We start from the raw sequence: 26,690 nt of genomic DNA, 5'->3' as shown, positions 1-26,690 counted from the left end.
CCTTATATTCCCCAATGCAGACTTCTCTAAAAAGCTCTATGACAACATATGAACACGACACTGTAATAGTAGAGTAGTGTGAAACTGCAATGGCACAAGCAACTAAAGATTGTTTCCATTATCAAATAATGCACATATCATGTTTCCATTTCAAAGCCAGAGGATGTTTGTGATAAAGAGAAGAGAAATAAACTCAGTACACATGACATATTACGCAATCCAGTAATTGGTTCATTATTTGGTCTGTAAAACATCAGTTAACAGCGGAAAACCCCGATCACCGCCTCCTGGAGCAAAACCTGACATTATCTGGTTCCTTGTTTTGTCCAAACAATAATCCAACACATTTAAAATAGTTATACAAGTTGTAATACAAATAATAGCTGGAATTTCTCCCAGTTATGAACCTGAAACATTCAAATGTTTGGGATTTTAAATATATTTAAATGTTTGATCAGCTGGAAGAAGAAACAACACTTGGGAGAGGATGCATGAGAGGGATTTCTGTCAGAATGGTCACAACAGCTCCAGGAATAGCCTGACACACACACACACACTATAATGATATTAGTCAAATCCTCCAACAAATCCCGTATTTACAGGACTAAACCTCCTGCAGAGCCCCGCGGCGAAGCTGGATACCTGCGGGCTAACGTGTCAGGGATAACCCGGGCTAGCGTGTTGTCCTTTCGGCGGACAGTTAGACATATTACTTGACTGTGTTCATGCATTATAGGAACGTGATGCTAGTGTGTGTGATGTATGCTAGTAAGCTAACGCTGCACAACAAGCTGCTCGTGGGCTTCACGCGCTGTTATGGCAACATGACAACTCCTCACTGCTAGCTTACAACTGCTACACACACACACACACACACACACACACACACACACACACACACACACACACACACACACACACACACACACACACACACACACACACACACACACACACACACACACACACACACACACACACACACACACACACACACACACACACTGAACGTCGGACTGATGGAACTCTTCACCATCATGCAGCTCCTTCCTTAGCTCCCCAAACACCTCAGAGCGAGAGAGAGGGATGCGACTCATTTTCTCTAAAAGCAGAAAAACAGAAAATGCAGTTTTACAAGTTAAAACAACCATTGAGAAGACAAACAGAGACGTCCACCTTATCTAACAGGAATTATCAGTGCCTCAAAAGCCTAGTTTGGCTTTATAAACATAGAGAGGTTCCGTGGTTTTCACAGGGAGAGACTTGCGACACCATCTATATCTCCACCATATCTTATCTCCACCATATCTTATCTCCACCATATCTTTTTACGCAGAAAATAGTTGTTGACTGCTGTATCGATGTTTGAAATTTGGCATGAAGTGATTACAACAGAAGGGTGTGTTTCCTCTCCAGACAGGAAACTTACCCAACATTGTGCTGGTATAGATACTGCAAATAACAACAAAGTAAACAAGGACAACATTGTTCTGGCATGTTTTAGTTTCTCAACTAAAAAATTCATAATTTGTTGCACCTCAATTGATGCCTAAAACAGTAGGAAATAAAGATTGCAATTTTTAAGACAGCATTGCTTGAGAAATGTGTAACTCTAAAATTAAGTGCCTATGATTTGTAAAACCAAACCATTTCCTTCTTTACTTCCTCCTTCATTATCCAACATGTGAAGATAAGGAAGGAGGAGGAAATATTCAGTTTAGATTTACTTTGAGTCACTTAAACTGAGTCAAACCAGGAACTTCCTCACTTTTTCAAACTTTTTACACCACAGACTTCCTTATATTCCCCAATGCAGACTTCTCTAAAAAGCTCAATGACAACACGACACTGTAATAGTAGAGTAGTGTGAAACTGCAACGGCACAAGCAACTAAAGATTGTTTCCATTATCAAATAATGCACATATCATGTTTCCATTTCAAAGCCAGAGGATGTTTGTGATAAAGAGAAGAGAAATAAACTCAGTACACATGACATATTACGCAATCCAGTAATTGGTTCATTATTTGGTCTGTAAAACATCAGTTAACAGCGGAAAACCCCGATCACAGCCTCCTGGAGCAAAACCTGACATTATCTGGTTCCTTGTTTTGTCCAAACAATAATCCAACACATTTAAAATAGTTATACAAGTTGTAATACAAAAAATAGCTGGAATTTCTCCCAGTTATGAACCTGAAACATTCAAATGTTTGGGATTTTAAATATATTTAAATGTTTGATCAGCTGGAAGAAGAAACAACACTTGGGAGAGGATGCATGAGAGGGATTTCTGTCAGAATGGTCACAACAGCTCCAGGAATAGCCTGACACACACACACACTATAATGATATTAGTCAAATCCTCCAACAAATCCCGTATTTACAGGACTAAGCCTCCTGCAGAGCCCCGTGGCGAAGCTGGATACCTGCGGGCTAACGTGTCAGGGATAACCCGGGCTAACGTGTCAGGGATAACCCGGGCTAGCGTGTTGTCCTTTCGGCGGACAGTTAGACATATTACTTGACTGTGTTCATGCATTATAGGAACCTGATGCTAGTGTGTGTGATGTATGCTAGTAAGCTAACGCTGCACAACAAGCTGCTCGTGGGCTTCACGCGCTGTTATGGCAACATGACAACTCCTCACTGCTAGCTTACAACTGCTACACGCACACAGACACACACACACACACAGACACAGACACACACACAGACACACACACACACACACACAATGAAAGAGACAATCTGCTGCTACTCACATGTCCAGTAACGAGCTGATAACCAGGCAGATAAAAGAGCCTCCGAGAGCCGGGAGGAAACACACTGCACCCCCCTCACACTTCACCGGCTCACTGACAAACTGTCTGCGGCTGCTGGTTACGAGCTTTATCTGTGTCTGTGTGTGTCTGTGTGTGTCTGTATCTCTGTGTGTCTGTATCTCTGTGTCTGTCTGTGTCTGTCTGTCTGTATCTCTCTGTGTGTGACTCTGTGTCCTGGCCACTTCCCCGTTGGGGTGACACGGCAGATTTAAGAGATTTTATTGGTTTAGCAGAAACTCACCAGCGCTCACTCGACTTCCCATCACTGTCGAGTCCCGTGACGTCACACGACCTGCCGCTGGGCGGGGCCTCAGCGACGAGTGCAATGACCGCTTCTGAACAACTGATGAGGATATATAATATAATATAATATAATATAATATAATAGATAGAATTGAACTGAATAAAAGTTGAACATATTTATAAATGTTTAATTTAAAACATAATCTATATTGTACGTAAAGCAACTGTATGTCTTGTGTGAAAGGTGCTAAACAAATTGAGTTTAATATTATTGTTATTGCTGTAAAAGAATATAATAGAACAGAATATAATATAATAGAAGTTAGTATAACATAACAGAATAAAACAGCACAGATTAGCATAGAGTAGAGTAGAGTAGAATATAATATAAGTGAATATAATATAATTGAATAGAATAAAAGTTACTAGAATATAATAGAAGTTAATAGAATTTAATAGAAGTTAATAGAATATACTGTAAAATAGTGATTGATGAATAGCAACGCATTTTCTTTCATAAACTGGTTTTAACTTATTCTAACTAATTTACCTTTGACAATATCTCTGTGGTCTTGTGCTGCAGGGTAAAAGAAGTGAAACTTTGTGTACTTGTGTGAACTCTAATAACATCTTAAGCAGGGTCATTGAGTACAAATAGTTTTATAATAGCGCTCTGATGGAGTATTATGGCCACTTACAGTGGGGAAAAATTGAAGATTATGAGAATAAGTTATGAGAATGAAGTCGTTGTGTTGTGAGAGTAAAGTCATCATTTGAGTTCAGGTGGGATATCAGGAAATCAGTCTGTCACCTGCATTTAAATGAGGAATGTGGAGCAAGAAACTTGTCCAACAGTCTCTTCTGAAGAAAGAGCCACACCGACTTGTTGGAAATTTGATCTTTTGTGGAGGAGGAAATGTTTGGAATAGCAACCATTGAGCTGTGACTTCAACGTATGTGTAAACACACTTCTTCTATATCCCTCAGTTCCAATCAGCCACCAGTTGATACATATTCACAGCACATCTAACACCAAAATTAAATATATGACCACAAAAAACAGCCATTGATTTTTTTTATTTTTTCTTCAAGGGGAAATGTTATTTTTCTCTTTGTCATAGTCCTCAACTCTTCTCGTCCTTCAGCTTTGCAAAACACTCCCCTCTCAAAACTCCTCCAACTCAGGGAAAATACAAATAAAACAAAAACAAATGCGGAAGGATTCATCAGGCCTGAGCAAAACACTGTTTCAGTAGTATGGGGACAACCTTCCTCCCCTCTCATACGCCCCCCCCAAAACATCCCAAGAGTTAACAATCAACACAAGTCTATGGACAGCCAATAGAAATAGGATACATACAATGCACATTTTTATAAACTCATGTCCATTCTATAAACTCTTTGCTTATATGAATCACTCATCATTGGTCACAGTTCACGTGATAGTTGGTGATCTCCCTTACATTGCTGTACTGTGGTGCACCCACTGTTCCCCGAGGCCAAGTATCATTGCACAGCAGGGGGCCGATAGCACAAGGCTGCGTGAGCTGGCTTTGGTACAAACATGATCAACTGTTGGATGCCATTGTTAGAGTGTGGCGGAAGAGCTGTAAGTCAGGGCTGATTCTCCCGATAACAAAAGTCGAAGCCGGAGAAACAAAGATCACCGCGATGATTAGAAGGTTTACTTCTCGACAAGCCCTTATCCCGTTCTCTCCGTTCAAACGTCAGCAGTCCAGACAGAGCAAGCAGGCACAGTTCCTGTTAAGTCTTATTCTACAATTTGATTTATATTAACTTAAGGCAATCAAACTCAGCTAGTAGTTTTTTCCACTGAAAGACTGAGCGGGGGGAAAATAATGAAAGAAGTATGCATGTCGGCCAAACTAATTCTGCCTGTCCTGTTCACATAGTGTTACACCAGGGATGTTACTACTTTGAAGTTTAATGTACGGACGGGAGAGCTCATTTCAAAGTCTGACTGAGATTTACAATACTGCAATAGTGGCGTAAAAAAAAAAAAAAAGCACAGTGAATCATCTGTAAATGTGTGTTTACTGCTATGCTTACGTGAGCATACACCACTCAGGCTCCGCTGCAAAGGCAGCTAATGGTTATTACTATCTATACATGATCATCACACCTACCACCAGTTGAAATACTGTATTGTACATTAGGATTGAACAGTTGAATTCATTGGCTGCAGTTGATCAGTTGGTACCAGTGAGCTTGAGCTTTTCAACTGGCGTTTTACTAGAAAGCGTGCTGGTCTTTGATCCTTATCATTGGAATGAAATGATCATAATAAGCTTAATAATTAATCAGAATCATCAGAATAATAATAACAACATTAAGAATATACAAATGATGGATACAGAAGTGATACAAAATACCCTACATTAAAACAAACATAAATGAAAACAAGATACCACAATCAGACATGCTTCAAAGCGGTTATGTTTGGCAAGAAAGCAGTTTTGTTGTATCATAAAAACCTCACAGTGAAAATAGTTATGCCCCTCCTGGATTACAAAGCACAGTATTCAGTCAAAATCAATATATTTATATTTTTTTCCTTCATCTATTTCTTCTTCATAGAAGAATCAGGATGTGTGGGATCACTGCGCTGAAATCCAAGGCCCACCTATCCTGTCCCGATGGCTCTGGAACAACTCTCTGATCTAAGTTCCTTCATTTCCATTTGCACCAAAAAAATACTTGTCTGAAAGGGAAGGAGCCATTGTTGACAACATACTGTTATGGCTGAAACCCGCCGTGCACGGGCTGCTCAAGCTCTAAGGAACCAACCTGACATAAAATGACAATGAAGAGGATCCTAATTCTAGTCGAAGCTATTTAAACTCCTCAGAGAGCGGAGATAAAAATATATATTTCACTTTCCAATAACATCCATAGTCATCTTTAGCAGTTTTGTCTAGAGGTTGAGGGCAACATTATAATTTAGAACATATTTGATCAGCGTTTTGCTGCCTGAATGACAGACAAAATAAATAAATTGTACACATTTTATGAAAATAACGACGCAGCCTTTGCTGCCTGCAGTCGGGCAAAAAAGACAAAGGGTTCAGGTCTGCTGCCTAAAAAAACAGAGGCGGTGGTCATTGCTGACTTTAGCGAGAACATATCAAACATGTCTTGCCTTGCTTTTAGTAAATACTTTAGTCTTTGGTCAATATATTTCTCCTCAGTTTATACATATATTCATACACACACAAATATGCATGTACATACACACTTATAAACGTGTAATAAACTGGATATTTGTGCACGCATGTATTCACACTTCTTCATAAAGGACCTTTTGCACAAAACATCGAGATCGAAATAAATAATTAATCCAGAAAACAAAATATGAGTACCTGTTCATAATTCATGAGATAAAAAAATACAGAAAAAGAAACACAAAGTAAAATTAAAAAGTAGCCTTATGTACAGCGTTAATCTTCTTTTGACACAGGCTAAAAGGCGTTGTTTTAAATAAACAGACTTTGCATCTTTCAAGAAGCCTGAGAGAGAGGCTAGACATGAGAAAAACACTTGTCCTTCAACATGTACGTGGGCCAAAATGGCTGCCAACCGAGAACATTTTCCTCTCATCAAGAACACTTTCCTTTTTGAAGTCTTAAAAGGGTTTTTTTTCCCTCTTCGCTGGGGATTCAAGTGATGGCATCTCTAGTTTTTAGTCGCTCCCTCACACTGTGAGTCCTCACTCAGTGGTGCCGTGTCCATGCCGTGGGAATTGTCCCAGCATCTGCTGTTGCCACGGCTGCTAACTGTTGGGCGGTCCATCATTCAGGAAGTAGGTTGTCATTTCCCCTTTACCTTTGACCTTCACAACCCCACGACACTCCAGCACGTAGCCTTTGTCTGAGAGCACCTGGTGGAGGTCTGTGGTCACCTGTGAGCAGAGCAGGAGGAGGCACAGTCACGGGATACATTTGAAATTTACCCAAAAATATATCATGTTCACTTTTTAAAAATCAGGTAAATAATTCTTTTTAAGCCAGACACATATGAGGTTGGCCAGAAAAACAACTTTTAATGATGCCAGTGTTTTCCTATGTATTGCGTGTTTAGTTTAATTCGACAACTGTTTGCTAAAATGTTTGTGTTTATAGTTTGATTTGCTCACAATAAAACAGTGCATTTAAAGAGGTGCCCTGCTTTAGAATATGGGCAATGTCTACACACGTTCACTGGAGAGCAGCTCAAGCCACATTTTTTGGTATCTGAATCCGTCTGAGCCAGAGAGAAAACTGTCCGTGCCCGACCCAGCCCGACAGGCTTCTTGTTTTTTGTATCCAAACCAGATGCAGTTGATGAAAGCTGCACTGAGCTCGTTTTTCCCTATCACGCAAGGTTATTTGTTTTCTCAGATTACAGACATGTGCACTGCGAAACATCAGCCCAGCCGTTGTACACGCCCCAAACCTGAATATCATTTCGAAATGATTATCTGAGCCTCGACAGGTCCTGACGGGCTCTTGTCACTAATACAAACTGATATTTTATGCAACAGCCTTTGTTTGACAAATTTATTCTCAAGAGACAATTATGTCATATTGACAAACTGTAAATCCTTCATTGTCTTCCTCAAACCTGTTGACTTTGTTTGTTTTGCCATCACCTGGCTGCTTGACGAAAAGGTAAATATTCTCAGCCGTGAGAAATAAAAGAATTTACAACCACAATTTTCACTCAGGATCATAAATCTGTCTTTAAAATTTAAATTAATAATAATGTTACCTTTGTCGGGATAATTATTTTAATTGACTGATGTTTGTTCAGGAAAGAATCCAACAATTTCATTGCACCTGAGGGTTAGGGACAATTTTACCTCTTTAAATTTCCGGATCAGGTGGAGGATCCAGGAAGGTTTTTTTGTCACTTTCTTTAACATTGCAAGAAAGGACGTTTTTTGACATCTTTTGACGCTGACGTTCCAGTGAATAATTCATGGATCTTAACGAAAGACATTTAGGAGACTGGTATCTATGAGTGTTTGTAATCTGGTGAAGCTTTATTGAATTTAAGGGGACTGATGGGCCACGGTGGAGGTGTGCGCTCTATTGAGTGTCATTCTAGTTCTAAAATGTATTAAATCAAATACTGTAACAAATCCCATTCTGTTGTCAGCTTAACTTAAAAAACATATAATTGGTGTTTTGCATTTAAAACCCCTGTTTGGGCTGAATTTTGAAAGTGGTGAGAAAGAAAGTCGTACCTGTATGCGGTCAGGTACACCCGTGCTGTCCATACGACTGGCCACGTTGACTGTGTTTCCCCAGATGTCATATTGAGGCTTCCGTGCCCCGATGACCCCTGCTACCACAGGTCCAATATTCAGACCTGGGAAATTAAAGATAATTGAAAAAAAGAAATACATCACTGTGCATCAACAAAAGCTGCTTTCTTACTAGTTAATTACTGTCTCAGATAGAGAGCGGTCATTTCCCCATACCTATCTTCATCTGGAAGTTGTTGAAAGAATGCTCGTTGATGTATTTCATCTGTTCTCTTAGTCTCATGGCGTAGTCGGCCAGTGCAGTGATGTGGGAGCGACCCTCCTTGTCGTAGGTGGAGTCATTGAGGCCGGAGGCCGCCATGTAGGTGGAGCCAATGGTTTTGATCTTCTCGAGCTGCCTGAACTTCTCTTCACTGATGATCTGAGACATAATAAAAAAAATTGAATCAGGACTTGTTGTATATCTCCGTCATCTCCTCCTTGTCCTGAGTTATGGTGTGAAATAATGGGTAGTTTCTACTGAACATTATGGTAAAATGCTCTGTTTCTATATTGTGCTTTTTTCGTCTTGATGACCACTCAAAGCGCTTTACAGCTCAGTTTTGCCATCCACCTGTTCACACACACATTCACACATACAGTGCTTCATATTCTGCAGGACATTATGATGTCACAGTGAAATTGACCTTTGACCTTTTGGATATAAAATGTTATTATATTCAATTAGATATTTCTCTTAAAATGTGTCATAATTAGAGCATTAATTCTTGAGATATGGCCAAAAACTCAATTCAATGTTTTGGGAAGTTGCAGTGAACTTGACTTTCAACCTTTCACCGGCATAATCTGATCACATGTTCCTCAGATGCTGTATGTTTTAGGATTGACTGACTGAGCAGAGGTCAAATCTGCAGAATAACAGCGACTCACAGATTTTTTACAAATACTTCACCTCATCGAAGTCAGCGATGATCTCATTGAGCAGCCGGAGACACTCCACTCCCTCGTTGTTGGCCTCCAACTCCACGTAGAACTCGGAGAAATTGCTGATGGAGGCGAACATGACGGCCACGCACTCACACGACTGGTAGTACAGCTCGTCGTTACGCCGCTCACGCGCCAGGAAGTGGGCGGCCACGTCTTTAGGCAGAATATTGTGGAGTAGGCGACGATTGTAGGCTTGCAGCTCCTCCATCTCCTCCTTCTCCTCTGTGGCCTGGGAGTGAAGCGTCTTTGTTAGATGTGTTCATCTCTTATTATGACACGTTTGTTTATTCATGGACAACTTTGAGGCCTCTGCAGCAGTGTTACAAGCCTGTTTGTAGTTCAAGTCAAATGGTGTCCTCTAGTGGTGTGGGGCGGTACATACCTGTAGTTTCCACAGGAAGTCGAGGCGTGCAGTGGATTCGACCTGCTGGGCGTGCAGGTACAGTGCCAGGACAAAGACTGTGAGGATCACTGGAGTCATGACCCTCAGGGACACTTTGGTCACAACAAATGGGCTGTGAAGAGACAGACTCATGGTCACACTAGGCTCAAAGATACAGAAACTATTTTTACCTATTTCTACTTTTTATTAATGTAATGGGTGGTCTGTAATGGTGCTTTAATTAGATTGTTTGTGTTTTTATATCTTAATCTATTCTTTTATTTGTGAAGCACTTTGTAGTGAAGTAAATAATAACCTGACCTGTAATGCAGTAGATATTTACAACACCAAATGGAAATACTTGTACAGTGCAAGTACAACTTAAGTGTAGTAGTTAAGTAAATGAGTAAATGTATTAAAGGTGCTGTAATATTAGGAGATAAAAATCTTCAAATGCAAAACAATCTTACCACTGGTTTGTAGTTTCATTGAAACTGGACCTAAAAGGAAAAAAATTACAAAAGAAACATTTGGTTAAATAGAACAAATTATAATTATTATATTGAAAGTATTTCAATTTTAGATCTTACCATTGAGCATTAGTTTCATTTAAATCACTGGAAAAAAAAATAAAAGTCAGATTATAATACACAATATATTGCAATTCATACATAAATATTGTCAAATTGGACTTAATGTTGACTTTTGTTGGACTTGTATCTTGTTTTTTCCTTGTGTTTGGTTTTGTGTCTCTGTTGTTTACTCCTTGAGTTAAGTTTTGTCCATCCATCCAAATGGAAATGGAAATGGTGCGAATCCCAGCTGACATTGGGCGAGAGGCGGGGGACACCAACATACAAAGACACACAAAGAGACCCCCCAACCTCAATCTGAATGTGTTTGGAATGTGGGAGGAAGCTGGAGCACCAGGAGAAAATCCACGCAGACACGGGGAGAACATGCAAACTCCACACTCCATATCAGTTATTTCCTGTTTTATTTTGTTACCTACCCTTGGGTCTCACTTGACATCCCGTCTTTGTCTGCCTTTCCCCCCCTACCCTGATTATCTTGATTCTTTGCACCTGAGTCTTGGTGACTCCTGTATTTAAACCCTGCGATCCCTCCTCTCCACTTTGTCTTGTCAGGTGTAGTCCTCGTGTTTTCCTCCTGTAAGTTGCTTTGTTTTTTGACCTTGCCTTTTTACCTCAGTGTTTTTGGATACATCTGCCTTTCCATGTACCAAACCTTATTTGTACTATTGAAGACTGTTTGGATTTGGGTGAATATCTCAGGTTAAAGTTCACCGAAGTTAAACTCCTTGTGAAGTCACGCTGCGATGTGCCTCGCCACAGGAAGCAAATGTTTATACGCCCCCTCAATCTCACAGATTGGAAATGAACAAAAGGCGAAAATTTGCCACTGACAAAGTTGCGCATGTGTGACCGAACCCAAACGATAAACACAGAGTTCAACAATATATCATAATAGATTAATCAAAAGTCCTTTAAAAGTTTAACACAGAACAGAATCAGGACAAAACTGATACCAAATGATGGTTTTAATGCTTTAATGCTGAAAACCCTAACAAATTGTGCCAAATTACTCAGTATTTCCAGATTAAATTTACAAGTTTAACCTAAATAAAGTAAAGGATTATATACATCAGGAAATATGACATTAATGAATAAGTAAACAAGACAGAATATGACCAAGAATTTGTTTGAGCTGAGGAAATTGTATTAATTGTATCCTGCTCTCTCTCTCTCTATGTACATCCAGTTGGCACTCACATGGCATTGGAGGTGACAAAGAGGTCGGCGTTGTCGAAAAGTGCTACTTGTGGCCACTCCACCAGCAGCAGGAAGATGAGCTGGATGAGCAGCATGAGGGCCAGCTTCCCTATGCTGCTGATCTGCAGGAACACCGAGCAGGCCAGCAGCGTCAGCAGCACGCTGTAGCTGAAATACTGACACGAGCGGGAGACGGCGGCGTCACACAGAGGTATGATCCACAACACATGTCAGAAAAAAAAAAACACACAAACTAAAACATGGTGACGTAAGATGAACTCACCTCAGGGAAGGGGCAGGAGGGGCCCTGGCTGGGACAGATCTCCAGACCCCCCTCGACAGACACATTCAAGCTGCGGATCAGACAGGGCGTCACCAGGGCTGCAGTGGTGTTCAGCTTCTCTGCAACGCATGCTGCTAAGCTCGTCGTGTCACAAGCAAACTGCAGGAAACACACGTGCACACATGTTCAGTTTTCAACACGAATGATCGGTAAACTGTGTATGTGCATCCACATTAAGATTTTGGATTTATCAAGTAACCATAGGTGGCAAAAGTAGAGACATTCTTTACTCAAGTAGACGTTCAACTACTTGAGTTAAAAACAACTCGAGTGAAAGTATAAGTACTCATTTAACATCTTTACTAAAGTAAAAGTATAATGACTTATTCAACCTCATGTAAAAGTATAAAAGTACTGGCTCTAAAATGTAAACAAAGTATAAAAGTAACGTTTTTTTTATAGGTGGTGCTCAATTATGCAAAATAAAAAACTGGTAGTTTCCCATAAATGCATTCAAATGAAAGTAAAGTTTTGAAAATATAAGGAGAAGAAAGTACAGATATCTGTGATCAAATGTGGGGAGTAAAAGTTGTAAGGAAAAGAAATACTCTAGTAAAGTGGAGATACCTGATAAATGTACTCCAATGCAGTAATGTGCTTTGTTACGTCCCTCATTGTAAATACCAGTATCAGAGCTGTTGTTGTTAACCTGTATTGATATCACTTGAAAATGCTAATATGGACGCAGATAGTTTCAGTTTGTTTTTAAACTTCATTCAGCTTGATGTAGATGACGATGTTTGAGCAGCAGTTACTTTCACACTTACCATATTAACAAAGGCAGAGATGAAGACGAGGATGATGGTGAAAACTCCAACCAGGGTGCTGTTGGTGCGAGACTGGACAATCTTCTTTGAAACAGTCTGCATCGCAGCTGGAAAGAGCTGCAGCAAAGAATTCACCGGTCAAATACACATATGCATATAAAAATACGAGCCAGGATTCTGTTCATGTTTCTTGATGAGCTCCGCTACCTTGATGCAGGAGTATATGGCACAGATGAAAAGGATGTTGGCGAGAATGAAGAAGATACTGATGTAGATTCCCAGCATGACTGGGGTGCTGCAGGAACACAACAGAAATGAAGTTATAACTCAGCGTTTCGTGTTTCTGGTTTGTTCGTCTGTTCGGTTTGGTTCATTTGGGCTGGTGTAAAAGCTGTCAATCAAATTCTGGCTTATCCGGGACACAACCGAGAACAACTCCGGTGTTTGTTGTGTTTATGTTAGTGAAAGCAAAACCCACTAACCACAGGACTGTTAGAGAGAATATATGTGTTTTTAGGATCTGTTAGCTTTCTGTATAAGCCTCTCAATATATTCACCTGTAACCATGGTAACTCGTGAGTGAGTATGAGGATTTTTCCCTGATGGATTAAAAAGTTAACATGAGTTAGAACAGAGGTTCACTTGTGTCCTGCTCTGTGTATTTTAAAAGTTCCACGATAAAAACTGAATGACAGCAACAAGTCGGTCTTAATTCTAGAACTAAAAGTTGGCAATGTGATATTTAATATTTGGTCCAAACCAAATGAACCAAACTACAGATGTAAAAAGAACCAAACAACACAGACAGTAAATATTGAAGGATTTACATTGTAGTATTATGATGTGTGTAGTACTCACTGTGGAAAGATGACAATCTGTATGAAGGATATGAAGCAGAATACAAGTAGAGTACAAGCAACATAGCCTCCAAAACGATCGTCCACCTTCTTAGAATACTGTGACAGGAAAAAGAAGAGAAGAAGAATGTTAGAACATGTATCAGTTGAAGAAGCAGAGGAAATAATCTGAGGTTTTTTAGTTTGAACCTTTTTCTCCAGGCTGGAGGTCTGGAAGGTGAGCAGGAACTTCTTCACGTGGTCTTTTCGTAGCTGGTCAATGCTGCGAGCGTCAATGGCTCGCCCAAGAAATTCATCCACCTCATCCTCCGGGTTCATGGCCTCCTGAACGCGGCTGCAAAGAGAGGAGACACAGATCAGACGGGCGATAAAGAAAAAAGCAGGTTTCCCTTCACACATTAAAGAGTCACTACTCACTTGTCTTTACTGGAGGTCTCATCAATCCCCTGAGGAAGAAAACAGACGGACACAAATTAAGACTCCGGCAGCCTGGCTCTATCGGCACAGAGGAGCGTGTTGATGTTGAGCCTCACCATTTGTCTGAAGACTTTAGAGTCTTTGGTCCTGGAGAAGGTTCTGTCAGGGACCCAGCGCGGCATCAGCCCCTCGTTAGAGTTGGCTCTCGTCCGCTGCATCTTGGCCATCATCGCCTTCTCCTCCTTCTGCTCACAGGCAAGAACACGAAGGCTTGAATAACTCACTCAACAGACAGGGAACGATAATAGAAGTTCTTACAGTTTTGTCACTGTTGACCTGCACGTCTCCACTAAAGACTTGTACATAAAGATGGATGATGCATCTCTATTTCTTCCCACTATCCAGAAATGAAGCTAAGACATACGGGATACAAACGCTGCCATCATGCACATTTGGAGACAGAATCTACGCTGATACATCCATTTGTCCGATCGTGAGTCAGTCTCAGCTGTCAATCATGTTTCACCCCGTTTTAATTGCATGAATTAACTAATTAAAACCAAAATTAAAAATCAATAAAGAAGTGACCTAAGAAATAATAATAAGAAAAATGCATTTGATGTGTTCCATGTCCCATCCACTAACATGGAGGAAGTGGGATTTATAACCTACACTGCAGCCAGCCACTAGGTGGTGATAAAGACGCTTTGACTCACTTTTGGGGAGGAGTTATGTCATCCATCTTTATTTACACACCACCAGCATTAGACCAACTGTACCCTGTGTGAAATGAAGCAGCCCCCTCATTCATTTAAATGGGCTCTGTAGCGTGGGTCTAAACTCTCAGTTTGTTATGAACCACTGTGTCTGAAGAACAGAAAGCATCACGCCCGCGTCGACACGGCCCTTTTTAAAGTTTGGGCTATTTCTGTTCTGAACACCCACTAAAGCATCAGTGGGTTCTTTCGGCCTCAATTGGAAAACTGCAATCAATTTTCAATTCAGTTTCAAGTTTAAATTTGTAAACCTGAGCCGTGTGTGTTTTTCGTGCACTGACCCGTTTCTCACTGCAGCCGAGGACCAGGAAGGTCTCGATGCTGTTGTCCTTCAGATACGCATTCCTCTCTCCTCCGAAACCCGGCTCCACCTCGTAGTCTCCATTAAGATACTGCAGCGTGGCCTTAGTGATGTGGATCCGCCTGCACAGACAAATAATATCACATGAAACTACAGGGACGTTTTTCACACAATTTAAAAAAGTCTGACATTGGTCTTGTTGTTGTTCTTGTTGTTGTGTTTATTCCTCTCACCCGGCTTTGCCTCCCGCTTCCATGTGATTGGCCAGCGTGACGTCGTTTGACCACACGTCAAACTGCCACTTCCTGAGTCCGAGCACGCCACAGTGCACGCGCCCGCTGTGAATGCCAACGCGCATGTTAACGTTGACCCCTGTCACCTCGCGCACCAACCTGCAGAGGAGCCACAGAGCAGAGGGTCAGCAGAGGACAAAACTTTCAAACGCACACTCGTACAAAACGGGAGTTCTACTCACGAGATGGCCTCTATCATGTCAACACCCATCTCCACACAGCAGTGGGCGTGGTCGGCCCGGGGTTCAGGCAGCCCGGACACACAGTAGTAACAATCACCCAAGATTTTAATACGTAGACAGTGGTTCTCCTGACGAAGGGATACACACGAAGCAAGAGAGAGAGGGAAGGAGAGGACGAAGGAAAGGAAAACGTTTAGAAGAATAAGGGTCACTTAAACAGAAAAAAACTTGAGGATAATGTCTCAATATTACAAGAATACATTAGTAATACGAGGATAAAGTGTAATTTAACAAAAGAAATTCTACATTTAAGAGAATAAAGTTGTAATATCACGGGACTAAAGTAATATGTCATTTTACACGGGATCAGAAGATCAGCCTGTTGCATGTGTTAAAATGATGTTACGATAATGTCGGTAACTTATACTTTAGTACGCAAGTTTCACAATAAACAAAATACTTCATCGCTCATCAGCACCATTTTATGTAAAACGATACAATTACATCAAAGAACTATAAACACTGGAACAGGTTTTGGTCAATGTAATCCGAATCACTCTTTCAGAGAAACTTATGTGGGACAACATCCGTCAGAACTCCTCGCTCTGAGTTAAAGTACAGTATATTTCACAGTTTATATATCAAGATAATATATTCAGCAGTGTTAGTTAAACACATCATTCTGTTTTCCACTATCTGTTTATGCAAATTCCTCTTTTTAGTTTCCTCTTGCAGTGTTTACTTACTGAGCTACTAATACAAACTTGGTAACTTCAGATCGTGTCCACCGTGTTTGTTTACCTGAAACTACTGTTTGTTTACCTGAAACTACAAGTTTTATTTTAGCTTTAGTTTAACTTTATGTTTATTTAGATTCTGTTCCACATCACCTAATCTGAAATGTATCTGGGAATGTGTCTTATAATAAACAGGAAGAAGGATCACAGCGAGAAAAACCTGTTGCAAGTGAACTTTTGAACATTATGAAGCCAAATCTTTAAGTATGAATCTGTGGCCAGGACACTGTTCGCTTATTGTAGCTTAGCACAGGTACTGGAGGCAGAGACAGCCTGACCCTGTGGACGTGTGTGGACGTGTCTCGTCAGACATTGGAGACAAGTGACTGCAGTGACTTACCGATGCCAGCTTGTCAAAACGGGCAAAGAGTTCATTGAGTGTCATGACCAGCTCCTGAGCTGTGCACTGAGAGGCCAGGCTGGTAAAACCCTCGATGTCTGCAAACAGGATACTGTGGGCGAGAGAGAGAAGTTGACAAACATTACAGGAGGAGGTGCGCAATAAAATATTTCCCTTCCTACCTTGTGACAAGAGGCATTTTAACCATAAATAAATTACAAGAGCTGGGTTAGTATCATTTGTATTGTTTAGCAGTAACCCTTTATTAATTATGTAATTTAAAAGTATGTAAAGTATGCTGTTTCGGCCGCTAAAAACAATAACAGAAGACGTAGTTTTAATGATGTTGTGAAGCAGCGTGGGATCATGGGAGTTGTCTTAACAACTATTGCAGATGAAAATCTACCTGATGTGACTCAGCTTCAAAACATGTTCATAGATGAGATGAGTTTTATTCACGTTACGCAGCAAAGGGCCGATGAATAACGGTGATCCATTACGAGTGACAAATAAAAATAGTGGAAGGAAAACATGTGACTAACTGGCGAGCAGCGTGTTTATCCTTCATCGCACGTGGAAGTTATTGCAGAGACAAATAAAGCCACAGGTAAAGAGGGTATTACGCAATTAAAAGGCGGCGGCTACAGCCGTTAGTTACAACACATGTTTGTGATGAACCTTTTCAGGTTTGGACGCACTAAACCCGACCTCCAGCCACGAGTGAGCGGCTTCTCACTGAGGTTGAAACATGCCTCAGCTGCACTGGCACTAAAATGACGTCCTCGTGAGAAAAACTGTGAGTCCAGTCCGAAAACTGTACAAATATCTTCAGAGGTTTGGTATGAACGTTTCATATCTGTGTTGTGTTATGTTGTTATCAGGGCTGCTGACCTTGAGAGAGGCAGGAATGTTGACCTTAAAGTCTTCTGAAGGCGATCTGAGCGTGTGTGTGTGACTGTGGTGTGCAATGTGTTTGCTCAGTGCTGTAATTGAATGTGTGCTGAAGCTCTCCATCTTTAGGGATTATCTTATCTTGGCTGCTGGTGATTAAGTATTCCCTCACTAATGTTAATTAGCCTCCACTCTGCCAAACCACTCTACCCTCTGCTGACACTGTGAGCGCGCTGGTATACGTGTGTGTGTGTGTGTGTGTGTGTGTGTGTGTGTGTGTGTGTGTGTGTGTGTGTGTGTGTGTGTGTGTGTGTGTGTGTGTGTGTGTGTGTGTGTGTGTGTGTGTGTGTGTGTGAGAAATGTTCTCAGGAAGAATGTGTTTGTTTTTGTTTTCGATATTAAAGGATTAATGAATAACAGCTTAGCGTTAATTTTTATGTTTTGAGGATGACGTCACATGACATGATCATAGTTGGTGTGATCATGCAGCCGCTCTTTTTTTTTTATACCTCTGCCAAGGGTGTTTTCCCCCTGTCCGTCCGTTTGTTTGTTTGTTTGTTTGTCAGCACGATTACGCATAAACAATTTAAAAGATTTCCACGAAACTTGGTGGAAGGATTGGACATCGGCCAAGAGAGAAAACATATAATTTTGGCAGAGATCTGGACAAAGGGGCCAAACCAAGATTTACTTTCTTTGGCATCCGGTTTCCCGGTTTTCTCAGGGAATAATTCATGGATCTTGATGAAAAAAAATTAGGGGGACTGATGTCTATGAGTGTTTGTAATGTGGTGCGGCATGATTGACTTTAGGGAAACTGTTGTGTATATATACTGTTGCCATATAATAATATATCTTATTCATGATATGATTTGGGATACTTTGCCTTCAAGCCCACGTCATGGGACAACTGTATGTGTGATACTGTAACTAAAACCAGATCAGTCTCTGCTGGGACTTTATTTTGGATGAGGAAATATTGTATCATCACACAGTTAAAACAACATGTTATGATATCATGTTGTTATAAAACAGTCACCACGAATATTACAAGTGACTTAGCTGATTCCAGAGCGGTTACGTAAAGAGCGGCTAGTGTTTGCCAGTCTTTGTTGTTTCCTTCCAGCTCTGTTAGTCCTTCACTCCCTATGTCAGAGTATAAAACTACTCAAATATTTGCTAAAATGTAGGTGGAAGGTGATCACAAGCAGCAGACGTCAAGTTACACAACGCAACACATTCCCACTTCCTGAGGGGACGGGAAGTTAAAGACAAACTAAGGGTGTGCTTGTTGCTGATATGCTTATGGTTGATTTTAGCCTGGACGACAAACTGTAAAATAATCAGAAAGCTAATAATATATTTTTTAAGCCAGAAAAATTGGTATTTATTTCCAATAAAGGCTGATGAAATTTGGCACAAACATTGAGGGAAATAATTCTTGTTTTAAAGAAAAAAATGTAAATTATGTAGTAGTTCATTAAAAAAACGTATCTGTTGTTTCCAGCTGGATTAAAAAATACCTAAGGTTTGTGTTTCAAACTGATATGAACACACTTTTTACGGCAGCTAAACGGCACTGAAACATATTTCTATCTGATTTCCTCAAACCAGACCTGTGAGATAAAGTGACTCAGTGTGGCACATTTACTGTAACTAAAAATAAACTACCAGTTAATGTTTGGCAAATTATGTGGAGCATTTCCAGGAAATTAGCTGGAATAAACACTACCTGTAAAATGAAGTTACCGAATATTATTTCTAACCGTAAAAGAGATCAGATACAGATTATAACTCCTTTTGACCGAACGTGTAGTCACTGTGTTTTGCAGTAAGTGAGAAAACACATGCAGGTTGATGATTAATCTAAAATCCACATAAAATCACACGGTGAAACCCAGTGTCCCGGCTGACCTGACATTGTCATGTTTCTGGATATAGATCTTATGAAACATCATGTCTTCCTTCTTGGCATTGATGTCAGCCTTCATCTCCATGGCAACATGCCTTGGCAACACTGACAGCAACAGACGTTCCTGGAAAACACACAGAAAAGAAGCAAAATGCAAATTGTGTCCGTCACAATATTGTCTGGTTGTGTGTGTGTGTGTGTGTGTGTGTGTGTGTGTGTGTTGCTCTTTTAATCATGTCCCTGATGTCACTAAAACTGAGTCCCAGCCGCTACAGAGCGCTGGTCACCAAAGTTTATAAAGGGGAGCTGTCAATCAGGACATTTTACCCAATTTTTATAGCGTCAAATAACTAATCATCAAAAATGTGATGTGTAATTTGACTTTTCAGTCTGGCCAATGTCCCATTCACTAACATGGAGGACGTGGGTTAGGGTTTATAAACCTATACCGCAGGCAGCCACCAGAGGGCGATTGAGAGACGTTTTGGCTTCACTGTTGGGGAGCTATCACGTTGTCTATCTTTATATACAGTCTATGGTTGGGGTTAGTGTTGTTGTTGATGAATTTCCTCACAACTATTGTGTGTGTGTGTGTGTGCGTGTGCGCCTGCCCACCTGTTGCTGGTTCTCCCTCTGCAGATGTAGTCTGGCCTGGATGTATCCTCGGGTCTCCTGAAAGGCTTGTCTCTGGGAAACCTCGGCAGGGTAGTGGGTACAGATTCCAATGATGTTAGTGCAGAGGAAGATCAGGACGTTAGCGCTCACCTGAAGAGAAGAGGAGAAACAAACGATCAAATTTAAAACGAGAACGGAAAGAGAACGATGCGAAACCTGTGAGATAACGGAGGGAGAAAGTTGTATAAAATAGATCAGTGCGAGTGCTTTAGTTATGTGTGGTTGTAGTTGATATTACTTCCTGGGAAAGAAATGGTCTCATGAATCAAACCCTCAGAACAAGCACACAGGATAGGACGTAAAAGTGTAAATAAAAAAACATGTTTATCTTTGAAATAAGCCTAGATGTGGTTTTCTGTCAGTTTAACCTTAAATCCTGATGGAGCCTTTGACAATGAGAGGGACATTAATGCAGACAGAGAGAGTAACGTCCCTATGAGACGCCTAAAGTGCTCAACTTTACTGGAAAATCCCTGTATAAAAAACACATGAAAACATTAACCGGTGACAGGATTTATTGCAAAGTTATAATACTAGTGGCATGAATTTAATTCCCCTGTTGACCTCCTTTGTCAAACACTCCTGTTCCCTGGGTCTCTCAGGAAACTGCTTGTGCATTCAAGTCACAGTTGAACATAAGTTAGAGCGTCTCTATCTTTAACGTGTGAAACTGAATGAGCAAGATTTAGTTACTGGAGGGATTTAAATCAAATTGCTTCGATCTGATTGGACGTCTCAAAAGTCCAGGAGGAAGATGAGGGCTTAATGGTCAAAATAGACTTAGACCGCTTTCTTTGTTTATTTTATGTTTATGTAAAGTATCAAACTGCATCGTACTTTTATGTTTTAAGGAAGACAAAGAAGGAAGCAATCTTTAGAGTATTTGTACCTGATATATACTTTCAAATACACAAAAGTACACACAAGTACACATGCTCACAAAACATTTCCTCTGACAGGAAATGGTCCCGTTTGTGGGATCAGTCGTCCCCTTTGCTCCTCTCAGTTCACTGACCACCTAATCATTTTTACAGCGTGCTCGTCTGCTGCCGCCTGTTGAGCTGCGTCAGTGGTTAAATGTGTTGCTGCAATTGGGGAAAAACCTCCTGTGTCCAACAACAGTCCCTGAGTGCACGGTGGAAATGCTGTTGACCCGTTAGAGAGCCACTTCCTTAAGAGAAGTGCTCTTGTTCACAGCCTGGATGTGACACACTTCACTCCAGAGGCTACATTTGGACACTAAGGTTTGGGAGCGTGGACCAGAAGGAAGTGCAGAACTGGAAAACTGAAATGATAAATAATAGCTTCAGATCTTTCCTAAATAATTCTGATTAAGAATTAGTGTTGTAGTTCAAAGTTGACACGTGAAAACTAGAAAATGGAAATCACAGAATTGAAAGAAAGAATCAGGATAAGGACTAGGGTTATGTTTTAATAACTTTTTACAACAAGGCATCTGTGCAGCCCATGATGAACATACACAGTCCTTCATAACCTTTTTGGTACCAACTAGGGTTAAAGAACTTTTTCAGCACGATGCAGGTCGTTTTTCCGTTACTTGTAAAGAAATCAACACCAGACGACGTTTCAGATCAATTCTTACATCTGCTCATGAATGCAGATACATTTAAAAGCCCACACGGACTGTTTACCTGCCTGCAACCAACTCTGAACAAACACCATTGGTCACTAGAAAAGGAAACCAGAAAGCTTCAAGCCACAATATCTTATAGAGATTAATAAATTCCATGGTTCTTCTTCAAAAGATCACCACAGTTCCACCTCAAGTGTTTTATCCATCGATGACAACCTCCTTTGCTTTTCAAGTTTCCCTTGAACTTTTGTCCAAATATGTATAAAAGAAAAGATCGTAAATGTTGTCTGAAGATCTTATATCTTGATTTTTCTCGATTGTGCCTCATTCACATTCTCAGATTCCAATCAGGGTTTCTGTTTATGCCGTGTTTCCAGTACTTGCTACAAAAACATGGTGCAATCTTGAAATTGCCCATGTCGAGAACATTTCCACCATCAAAAGAGACTCGTTGGCAATAAATGAAAAAGTATTTACCATGGCTATAAAAGAATTCTCAGAATAGCAATTCCAAGTAAAGGTGACCCAAGGTGACATAGTTTACATATGTACCACAGGAACAGAAGCAGATGGGTAATGGACGGATGAGTTTGAAAAGAAAACAAACAAGGGGTGAGGTTTAAAAATAATAGGCCGGCAGTGTAATGGACAGCACAGATAAATGGGAGAAATGTTGAGGATAGGCAGGAAAAAGGTGGTGATGATCAGGGATGAAGGAAGGACAAAGACAACGCGCGGACGGCGAAGGAAAGACGAGTGAGTGAGACGGAGAGACAGACAGAGAGCAGGACAGATATAGGCCACAGTGACATTAGGCAGATGGCTCCGGGCGCTCAGCTCTGTTTACATTACTCTCACTGTTCAAGTAAAAATAGCCACCAGACAAAAGTGAAACCTGGAGCATGGTGTTTGCAGGTGAATACCTCCCGTCAGTGCGTGTGCAGTCAACGTGTGGATATGTGTTTTCTCTGCACATGCGACAGCTGCCGTACGTATTTCTCTGTGGAGATTCACTCGACGTGCGTCCCACACTCCAGGTGTCTGAGCTCACAGGCTCAAACTAATTGCTTGCTTTTCTCAAGAGGGCAAGGGCTAGTGGGTTGACAGAGTACACAGTAAGGTCCTGTGTTTACGCAGCAGCACTCCGCCACTTTAGGAGTCCTGCTCGGCAGCGTTTACCTGCTACCTGTGCACGCTGCCACGCTCTCAGTGCGAGGCCGCCGCACCTGCTCGTCTCCTCTGTGCTCAACAACACGTTCATTTATCAAAACTCATCACTCATTACCTCATCCTGTCGGCCTCTACCTTTCCTGGCGCGTCCAGCACCTTTACACTCCCCGTCAGGTGGACTTCATGAATGAGTTACCAATATGATTATGGAGCGAATAAAAATTGTTAAGTTCAGTTTTTTGAAGATGAAAATAAAGCAGGGATTGAACATCACGTCCTTGGAAAATCCTATAATTGTATTTTTAACCATTACAGCAGTCGTCATTTCCCCGAGGGCGACATGATGGAACATCCACAAACCGGCTGGTCTGTGGAGAGGACCTCAGCCTAATCCCTGGATATCAAAATGGCATTATGTAAGAGATGCTCTGATCCAGACAGGAAACACAGCAGTGACAGTGGCCATTCAGCACAACATAGATTAAAATGTATTTTTACAAAAAGCCCCCAACAGCTTAGGGAGGATATGGAGACATAATCAATAAATGATCAACTTTGTGTGTGTGTGTGTGTGTGTGTGTGTGTGTGTGTGTGTGTGCCCTGTATGAACAAATATACACATACATTTATATACTGTATACACACATATCTAATGCATGTATTTATATAATGTACATCTTTATCAGAAGGTGTAGAAGTTTGAAAATTGTAGCTTCAATGAAGAAACACAACAAACTGATACAGAAATATATAATAAAATAAATATATAATATTATGAAAGTAAAATGTTTGCGTCCTGTAAAAAAACAAAATCCACCCATTTACCTAATATTAATTTCCTTCTAAGCATGATATACTTTATTTTAATTCAATGTCAATTTTATTTATATAGCACATTTAAAACAACTTGGTTGACCAAAGTGCTTCACAAAGTATTAAGTGTATATAATGATTTCTCTTAAAAATCCCCCCTATTTGAAACTTTCTTTGTTAGGACATATTGTCTTATAAAATGTTATAATAATAAAGTTATTAAAGTGAATCTTAAAGGGACATGAAGGTTTGTACAATAACAGCAGTAGTAGTGAGAAGTTTCACTAAAATCTCTGAATCTCAGCCCGATGGTGACACGAGAAGAAACGTCAGGAGATCATCAAACAAAGATGAGATGATCTAATCTAAGGAGGAATCCCTTGATTTGCGTGACCAGCTTGTCCCACCCTTCCAGCTGTCGCTTAGCAACAGAGCTGCAGCTGGACACGACAAAGTTTCAATGCCCCTTTCGGTTCAGTTGAAGCTCGATACTCGGGCATCACATGTGTCGTCGCTTGCCGAAGCACAATGACTCCCGGGACAGGTTGACCCAGAGGAGGATCCACCCGTTGGATCCTTTGTTTCTCTGGGATGATTGAAAGTATTTTCCTGCCGCAGATGGACAGTCTAGTTGGGCCGCTGTTACGCAATCGGTCTTCACATGCAGCCGACGAAAGAAGCCTCAGCTCATAAATGCCTGCTCGAAATTTCATGCTCATCCAGTTGATAGTTTGATGGATAGATGGACATTGCAACCAGTCGAACTTTGTGATAATGATGTGTGGTGGTGTGAGTGAGGAACACAGATGTCTAAAGAAACATGTGGCAGGAAACTGATACCAGCGGCCTATCACTGGCGACGCCTCGACAGCTACACCGCACGCCTAACGTCTCCGAGCTGGACGAGCAGATGATGATAGGAGTGGGGCTAATGGAATATTCAGAATCTGTATTTATAATTTTTATGATGGATTTAACACACCGGCTATTTACTTTCACAGGAAGTCTGCTGTCCTGACAGTGAGTCTATAAACATTGACTTTTAAGGCCATCTGGCCCCTCTTCAGTCTGGGCGAGAGTTTAAAGAGCAGAGAGCATCGTGGGAGAATGTGGACGAATGGAACATTTAACAGCTTCCTGCAAAGACTGACACAGATCTAATGTATCAGGAGGAAATTACATGAAGCAGAAATAATCAATAGTTCACATCAACAAAGGATCATGTGGCAGCTCGCATGTGAAGGAGTTTGCTCACCGTGACAAATCCACAAGGAACCGGAACGGCTCTCAATAGGCCCAACAATCCTACTCTTGATTGTCTAGTTCTTATAGAAGAGATAAAAAAGAAAGAAGGAAGTGTTCTAATAGCCCTGATGATTTATTACCTCCGACAGAGTTTTTCTTCTTTCTGCGTTTGTCTGATACTAAGCAGGATTACACAAAACCTACAGGATGGATAACCACAAAACTTGATGGAGGGCTGCAGGATGGGTCAGGGAAGATACCATTAAGTTTTGGTGTGGATCCAGGAATTCTCTTTCACCTTCTTCAACATTGTGAGATGGGGTGTTTTTCCTCATTTTCCTTGATTGCACCACAAACAAACAGACATAGGTGAAAACAATACATCCATGACGGTATTAAGTGTTTTGGTTCACTCTCGCTGTTCTTAGCATCAGTTTTGCTTCCAACAGGCAACTGTCTTCACCACAGGAGTTGGTAAGGAGCAGAAACGGAGCTAAAATCCGACTTGTGTTTGCCAAGTGGACAGAGACATGACTCAAAACGGATGATGGTTAAGCTCTGTTAGCCAAATGTGTAAATAAGCAGTTGTTTGGCAACTGATTTGCCATATGAAGTGAATTAGTGATGGTACTGTGTGTGTGTGTGTGTGTGTGTGTGTGTGTGTGTGTGTGTGTGTGTGTGTGTGTGTGTGTGTGTGTGTGTGTGTGTGTGTGTGTGTGTGTGTGTGTGTGTGTGTGTGTGTGTGTGTGTGGTCTGAAGGATGTGACTAATTATCAGCACTCAAAGCCAATTCCATTTCAAACAACGCAATCCTAATCAAACTGGCTGAGGTTTCTGCAGAGAGCTACATGCCAGTGTCTCTTTTCTTTTTCTCACTTTGTTCACACGACACAGCGGTAGGTGACCTGTCCCGTCCGTTAATCCCCCCCGTCCCGCTCTCCATCCAACTTAACTTAATATGTTCGGCCCACCCAACAATGAAACACTGATCACAAGAGGGTGAGTGTGCAACACGCACCGCCACATTCATTCAGACCCCGTGTGAAATCACTTCAGTTGCATCTTTTTGCAAGAAAGGCTTTGTCTTCCTTGCCCAGTCGGTCCATTTAGAAGTCACTGCTGCAAAAACAAGATTCTCTGTAATGAACATGCAGGTGTTATGTTCACTTCCTTGACTTAATATCCCTTTTAGAGAGTAGACTTTGAAGGCATCAGTCATTATGCATGGGAGATGGAGATGTGATGAGGATTTTATATTTATATTGTAACACCATCTCTCTCTCTCGCTGCGTGTGCTTCGTTCTCAGTCTTGTGAAAGGTTCTGCTTAGTGTTGGCCCGAGACTCACACCCACAGGGACTGTGAATTATCAGAGACGGCAGCGCAGCTTTCACTTAGCAACTATCACCCACATTCCACAGCCTCGCTCCAAAGACCTGCAGCCCCCCCCACCCAGGTTCAGGGAGGGTGCAGCGGGGGGGACCTGCCGAGGAGGGTCAGGGGTTAGGGTCTCATGTCTTTGTCTTACAAGCTCATTAAACCACCATACCACAGTAAGAATATGTATTATACATATTGTTTTTATGGCTTGTTTGCAACCTATGATCACAGCTGCAAACTAGAGGAGCGCTCATACGTCCACAGAGGCTAACGCCCCATCTCGCCATTTAAAGAAAACTCCTGGATCCGCCCATTTATCTGGATCCACTTCAACATTTAATGGGAAGTTGAAGTCCATAGTGTTTGTGTAATTCTCATGACAAAACAAACAAATGCAAAATGATGACATAAGGTAGGTTAGCAAAATCTCTGTTTAATGCTCA

General features: G+C 41.1%; 1 protein-coding gene across 2 annotated transcripts in view; it reads right to left on the bottom strand.

Annotated features, from left to right (window-relative positions):
- Positions 1-4,125: 4,125 nt before the first annotated feature.
- LOC117764056 (adenylate cyclase type 6-like) overlaps positions 4,126-26,690 on the bottom strand; it is a 38,510-nt gene continuing 15,945 nt past the window's right edge. For both annotated transcript variants that reach the window (XM_034589480.1, XM_034589479.1), the window contains exons 4-24: positions 19,987-20,136; positions 19,374-19,495; positions 16,569-16,680; positions 15,432-15,559; positions 15,190-15,348; positions 14,937-15,078; positions 13,996-14,124; positions 13,880-13,908; positions 13,652-13,796; positions 13,464-13,561; positions 12,813-12,900; positions 12,606-12,722; positions 11,779-11,937; positions 11,496-11,671; positions 10,293-10,319; positions 10,173-10,202; positions 9,703-9,835; positions 9,286-9,549; positions 8,550-8,754; positions 8,313-8,437; positions 4,126-6,986 (exon numbers count right to left, since the gene is read on the bottom strand). In XM_034589480.1, the coding sequence (XP_034445371.1) occupies positions 6,858-6,986; positions 8,313-8,437; positions 8,550-8,754; positions 9,286-9,549; positions 9,703-9,835; positions 10,173-10,202; positions 10,293-10,319; positions 11,496-11,671; positions 11,779-11,937; positions 12,606-12,722; positions 12,813-12,900; positions 13,464-13,561; positions 13,652-13,796; positions 13,880-13,908; positions 13,996-14,124; positions 14,937-15,078; positions 15,190-15,348; positions 15,432-15,559; positions 16,569-16,680; positions 19,374-19,495; positions 19,987-20,136 (2,667 nt within the window). In that variant the 3' untranslated portion in view covers positions 4,126-6,857. The remainder of the gene's footprint in view (positions 6,987-8,312; positions 8,438-8,549; positions 8,755-9,285; positions 9,550-9,702; positions 9,836-10,172; positions 10,203-10,292; positions 10,320-11,495; positions 11,672-11,778; positions 11,938-12,605; positions 12,723-12,812; positions 12,901-13,463; positions 13,562-13,651; positions 13,797-13,879; positions 13,909-13,995; positions 14,125-14,936; positions 15,079-15,189; positions 15,349-15,431; positions 15,560-16,568; positions 16,681-19,373; positions 19,496-19,986; positions 20,137-26,690) is intronic.

This window comes from Hippoglossus hippoglossus, chromosome 7 (genome assembly GCF_009819705.1).
Source record: "Hippoglossus hippoglossus isolate fHipHip1 chromosome 7, fHipHip1.pri, whole genome shotgun sequence".
Classification (NCBI taxonomy): Eukaryota; Metazoa; Chordata; class Actinopteri; order Pleuronectiformes; family Pleuronectidae; genus Hippoglossus; species Hippoglossus hippoglossus.
The sequence above is the reverse complement of the archived record's forward strand: the minus strand, read 5'-3'. Positions and strand labels throughout refer to the sequence as shown.